The sequence below is a fragment of the Pteropus medius genome, unplaced genomic scaffold (genome assembly GCF_902729225.1).
Source record: "Pteropus medius unplaced genomic scaffold, Ma_sr-lr_union100, whole genome shotgun sequence".
NCBI classification, from domain to species: domain Eukaryota; kingdom Metazoa; phylum Chordata; class Mammalia; order Chiroptera; family Pteropodidae; genus Pteropus; species Pteropus medius.
The window spans coordinates 3,347,748-3,353,922 of NW_024354503.1; the positions used below are offsets into that span (position 1 = coordinate 3,347,748).

At 54.8% G+C, this 6,175-nt stretch overlaps 1 protein-coding gene across 1 annotated transcript in view; it reads right to left on the reverse strand.

The window, feature by feature from the left end:
* MYOM3 (myomesin 3) overlaps positions 1-6,175 on the reverse strand; it is a 47,367-nt gene that overhangs the window by 38,581 nt on the left and 2,611 nt on the right. The window contains exons 2-5 of the mRNA XM_039854823.1: positions 5,984-6,128; positions 5,115-5,274; positions 4,223-4,380; positions 4-51 (exon numbers count right to left, since the gene is read on the reverse strand). Coding sequence (XP_039710757.1) covers positions 4-51; positions 4,223-4,380; positions 5,115-5,274; positions 5,984-6,128 — 511 coding nt within the window. The remainder of the gene's footprint in view (positions 1-3; positions 52-4,222; positions 4,381-5,114; positions 5,275-5,983; positions 6,129-6,175) is intronic.

Genomic DNA, 6,175 nt, shown 5'->3' on the forward strand with positions numbered 1-6,175 from the left:
TACTTTCCAGCAGGGAAGAGGCGAGGATCGAGTCTCATGTCATTTTTGTACCTGTGGAGACACAGTGGTCTGTGGCAGGCAGTGTCGTTCCGAGCGAGAAGGATCCAGAGCATCTTGGACCTGGATTCCAATGTCAGCTTTGTGCTGCTTACTCACTCCTGTGACCTGGGGCAGCGCTTTCCCTGCTCTGAACCTCAGTGGTCCTCATCTGTGAAATCAAAGGACAGCACTGGCCTAGGGTTGCTGTGCTGATCAACTGGGATAAGACATGTAAAGATTTCCTCTTGGGCCCTATAAATGATCAAGAGTTCATTCTCCTTCATGGGGGCAGTTAAGAGGGAACCTGTAATTAGGAGTAGCTGCTTCTCTCCCTATGGGAGCCCCTCTAGGGACCAAGGCCCCAGCTTTTCCCTCCTCTTTGAGGAGGTTGCCAGGGAAGGTACCCCCATCCCTATCTCCCTGTCGATCCCCCAGGATGCAGTTCTTCATCTTGCCTTTTATTAAGACTCACTAGAGGAAGCTTTGAAAATCTCCATGCCTCGATTTTAAACCTAAAAGCCTTTGGAAATTTGCACCGAAAATGGCTAATTATTCTCCTGTAGGCATTCTCCTCTTATCCTAAAGGAATAGAGTTTATCACGGAGCCACTAAATATATATCATCTTTTCTAGCCTCTTTCTGCTTGGTGTAGCTATGTGACTAAGTATCGTCGACAGAAAACAAGACAAATGTCATATGGTTCCTTCCGCCTCTTTTTATGTCATCTATTCCTACATCCTGTGGCGATAACGTGGCTGTGAAGACTGCCACCTTGCATAGAGAAGACAAAGGCCGCACTCTCCAGCAGTGAGCCGAATTCCTCAGTGCCTGAGTCCCCAAGGAATCGGTGAGTGGAGTTGCCATAGCGACCCTACCCTGTCTACGTCAGACACTTATATGAAAGAAAAACAAACTTCTATCTTATTTAAGCCATTAAACAACCTTCCATGTCCAGGTTGTACCCCAGGCCAATAACATAGAAATATCTGGGGGTGGGACCTGGGTATCTCAGGTGACTCCTGAGCAAGACCCAGCAGATCACCCTCCACTCCTGGAAACCACTGTTTGTGTCCTGTAGACGCTGGGGTCTTATTCTCCCTTCCATGGGCACTAGACAGTGAGATTGCCTTGCCTCTGTCCATAGCCCGTTGCGGATAGGGGTCTGGAGGTCTAAGGAGTCAGGGCTGGTGAGTGGAAGTCTGTCAAAGTTAAAAGTCCTGGGTTCTGGACACGTCTTGCTGTACGACTTTGGGCAAGTCAGTCCCCGTCTCTGGGCCTCTGTGTCCACGATACCATTGCACAGACAGTTGGCCCCAAAGGTGGTTGAGGATGAAGAGGAGGCCTCAGCCAAGAGCGGGTGCCCCAGCCTCAGTGTGTTGCCATCTTTGGACCTGGCTCCCCTCCCTGCCCTGTTTGTCTCCATGGCAACCAAACAGTGCCATACCCACGCCTTATCACACAGCCCTCTGGCTGTGCTCTCTTCTGAAAGAAGCCCAACTAGATCTCCTCTGCGGAGGGCGGGGCCTAATCTGGGTGCCCAATCTCTCCACTTCTCCCAGGTCTGGAGGGCAAAGTCAGGCTCCCCAGCACCCACCTATCAGGAACATTCCAGATACATCAGCCTGGCCAGCCTCTGCTTTTCTCAGAAAAACTGGCTGCTGCTGAGGCTCTGGGAAAGACCTGGACAGCCAGGGGCCTCACTGCTCACTTCGCCCTCTCTCTGGGCTTCTCCTGCCTGCATGGCAGGCCCTTGATGGCACGTGCTGTGCCGATGATCCTAAGTGGCAGCCAATCATTAAACAGCATTAAATGTGACAACTGGGGCCAGGCGCCTGGCTCGGAGAGGCCCACGTAAAAGAGTGACGTTTTTCTTATTTATCTAAATTAATTTTTTCCTTACGTAGTTTGGTGTTAAATTTTACTTTTTAAGGCTGCTTGGCCGGGGAGGTTGATTCTGACATCAGGTAAAACCACAGCCAGGACCGACTTCTGCAGCATAAACATGGCCTTGCCTAACTTGCCCTGTTGTAGCCCTTGCATTCAGGAAGTGCTCAATAATTGCTGAATGAATGGACATGCTTGATGAGCTTGGGAGGCCAGGATTGTCCTCCTGACCCGGGAGCTGGGTCTCTCCCAGGGCCTGGACAGAGCTCCAGAGGCCAATTCGAGGACGATGTATGGTCCTCCTGGAGGTGATTGATGGTGGAAAATCAGCCTCCAAAGCCAAGAGCTGCAGGGGCCACTGGAGGTGGCCCTGGCCTTGGCTTCCACTACTTACAAGGAATGCTCAGCTCTTTGTTGTGGCAACCTTGCCGGCAGAGGAGGAAACAAGCCCCCCTGTCTGAGGCTCCCATGGAATGTCTTGGACGTGGGCCTCAGTGCCAGGGCAGGGCAGGGCGTGCTGCCGGGACAGCTGAGGTGCTGACCCCCACTTCGCCCAGCCCAGCTGTCAGGAGCAATTCTCCTGCTGGACCAGCAACTGGCAGGCAGGGACCGCCTTGGTCCCCACAGAACACCAGTGCCCAGCACGGTGCTTGGCACACTTTTTTGAATGAACGCCATCTGATAATGACCAGTCCCAATGCTGACTCCATCCAGATGCCTTTCTTGATTGCTCCTGGCCTAATTGCTTTCTGTTTCTCTGACTTCTGAAGCATTATATGTGCTTTAAGGAAAAAAAACAAAACAAAACAAAAAAACAACTGTAACGATGACTTTCTCACTCTTTAGGCCAGTGGAGAGAGCAATGGGCTGGGAGGTAAGAGACCTGAGTTTGAATCCTGGCTCGCACTGGCTGCATGATCTTCGACAAGTCATACTACCTCTCTGAGCCCTGATTGCCTTACCTGTGAAATGTGGATAAAGGTCCCTACCTCACGAGCGGCCCCAAGGCTCAAATGAGAGACAAGTGCTGGGTCAATATAAAGCGGGTTCGAGTATAAGCTGTTACTTTTTCCTTTGTGATCTCGGTTATTTGTGTGCTTATCTTCTCTCTCCTATCAGACTACGGTCTGTTCACCCTCAAGATCTGGCTTACATGTCACCTCCTCTGAGAAGCCTTCCCAGATCCTCCAGGTAGAGGCAGCCACTTCCTTCTCTTCACCTCCACTCTTTTTACCTCAAATCTCACCCGTGAACGTGCTTCTCTGTGCGCTGATGTTTCTCTTCTGGGCTGAGAGTCCCTTAAGGCGAGACTGTCTGGGTCATTTCTCCACCTCAGTGCCTGAGTTAGGGTCTGGGACGGATTATGCTCTGGGTAAATATTTGTTGAAATCCCTTCTTTGTTTTCCAAACAAAGAAGTGCCTGACGATGAGCCTTAGACCCAGGGGAACTCAGGAAGCAGTGGGCTCAGCTGTGCGAATGACACCCCTCCCTCTGTGGCAGAACCGAGACCCCGGACACGGCCAGGCCACGCCCGCCCCGAATTCCACCAGGCTTGTTCAGGAGACACCTGCCCCCTCCCCAGCCTCCACCAGCAAGGCCCAGACTCCGTGGTCTTGTTATGGGTACACTCTCAGGAATGGCGTCTCTTGCTTTCTCAGCACTTTTCAAGTTCTGAAGCCTTCCACATTGCTATGGCATTAAATCCTCACCACAGGCAAGCTGGACAGGAGGTCTTCAACCCATTTTGCAGAAGAGGAAACTGAGGCAGAACTGGGGGGGAGGGGTTAAGAGACATAGTTGAGACCACACACTGAGTTAGTGGGGAGACGGCTAGGCCTGGAGCGCAGGGCTCCTGCCCCAGGCCCGAGCTCCTTCTGTAGGGCCCCTGCCCTCCTCACATCCTCTCCGGCTCTCTTGCCCCCTCCCCTACCTTCCACCGTCATCCTCCAATCCTGGAGACACCCAGCTGGGAGCAGCTGCCTTCTCATGCCACCAGAATCATATTTTTACAAGTGCTGGCTCCCCTGTGGCCCAGTCTTCTAGCCTCAGGTTGGCTGGGAGGCAGCTAAGAATAACCCCTTCCTGAGCCTCCCCAGCAGCTGCTGCTCTGTTCGGGGGGTGGGCAGAGCTCAGGGTCTGTGGGGCTGCAGCTATTCTGAGGCTGCAGTAATTTCTAGGGGGTGGGCTGGGCCCCTGGGAGGCGTTGGGCTGTGAGGAACTCACACTCGCAGAACCGTGGAGGCCCAGGGTGTGGAGGCAGCAGCCTGAGGTCCCTTCTCTCCTGCCGCAGTGGCTTACCAGGTGACCTGGGGTGGAGGCGAGGCCTGGACGGTGCAGGTCAGCAGGACTGTGGTGTGCTCCCAGACGGCGTGGGAGCGAAGTGGGATCCAGAACCAGGGCCCCCGGCTGGAACACAGCTCCCGCAGCTCCTTGGCCTCCCGGACCTTCTCCTCTGTCTGGAGGCAGGAGAAGGTCTGTGACTTGCTGTCAACTTTTCCCCTGACACCCAAGCTCTGGAGTCAGACCTACATGAGCTGGAGGCCGCCCCCTTCAGCGGCAGCTGAGGCAGTGAGGCCCAGAAGAGAGAACATGGGCTTTGAAACCAGCTGGCTTGGGGTCAAGGCCAAACTCTGCTACTTACTAGCTGTGAGACTATAGTCAAGTCCTCGGCTTCCCTATCTGTAAAATGGGGATGATAACAATATGCCCCCACCCTCCCATGGGGTTATAGTGAGGATTCAACGAGTTTATACGTGAAAAACATGGGCGCTGAAAAAGCCCATCGAGTATTAGTTATAGCTCTCCTGCCCAGGGAAGGGGTTCAGAGGGTGGCTTCGAATCTCTGACATTTGCCATGAATTGCATTTCCTGAGGGTCTTCCAAGTTCTAGGCACGGGGAGAGGGACTTTCCAAGCTCAATCTCATTTAATTCCCCTCTCAACACAGAGTTGGTACAACCACATAGACTGGTTTTGCAGATAAGAAAACCAAGGCTCAGGAAGAATGAGTTGCCTGCCTCAGGTCACACAGCTAGCGGAGGAGGACGCCAGGATTCAGACCCCGGGCCGATGTGCAGGGTCGGCGGGGATCTTTCCCGATGTCCAGCTGCTTCTTGGGCAGGGTGAGGTGGGTGGCATGTGATGGGTCTCAGGTCCCAGGGCCCTAGGGCTCCCCAGCCCACGCCCCTCACCCGCCGCCTCAGCGCCTTCCGGTCCCGGCTCTGGCGCAGCAGCCACTGGGTCCGTAGGAAAGCGATCTCCGTCCTCTCCAGGTCGTTGCCGAAGCCCACGCGCTTCTGCCCGCGCTCCTCCAGCTCCACAGCGGAGCTCCGGCGCCTCAGCTGGGCCTCCCTGTGGTAACGGAGGACGCGGGCGGGCAAGAGCCCGAGGTCGGGGGGCGGGGAGACGTCCCAGCAAGTGCCATCCCCATGCCCAGCCTTCCCACCTGCACTTGAGGACCAAAGCAACTTTTAATGGTCTCTTGCCTCCAAAGTACCCTGAGCCAGTCCTGCTTACGGTAGGCGCGTAATAACTACTATTGCGCTAGTCCGCAAGGCCCCTCCGCAAACCATCGTTTGTCCTGTTCTCACTGCAAACAAGTGGATCGGCATTAGTTTCGCTGTTTTACAGGACACCAGAGGCTCGGTGACTTGCTTCGGGCCAGCCAGGACCAGGACCAGAACCTGGCCTCGTAGCCCAGGATGCGGCCTCTCCATCTTCTCGCACTCAGAGGCCCCCAAGTCTCGGGACTCGTGTCTGAAACTTGGGGCTGGTTTACTTGCTCCTCTTCTCCCCAGCCCCCTCCCTCACCATGTGAAGTCCTGTGGTGAAGGGTGGACCCCAACCTCTCCTTTGGGGGTGATCTCTCACTATCGCCTGTGAACCCATCCAGAGGGCAGTGGGGTGGGCTCTGTGCTCAGACAGCCCTGAGCTTGACCTAACCCCTTATTCTAGATGTGTCACTTTGGGCAACTTTTTTAAGCTCAGTGTGGGAGGCAGGGGACTGGACAGGATGGCCCCTTCTCAGCCCAGGGCTCTCTGGAAAGGTCACTTGACTTACCAAGACGTCTCTGAGGAGGCCGTCAGAACCAGGGCAGCCGCCAGGGCGTAGTCAGCAGCGCTGAACTGATATTCTTCCTCACTGTCCCCAGGAAAAGAGAGGTGACGGCTCCTGCAGGTTTGGCTGGGGATCTGGCTGGGGCCCTCTGGGATTAGGGCTGCATCTACCCACCTCAGCCTCAGGGACTACTAG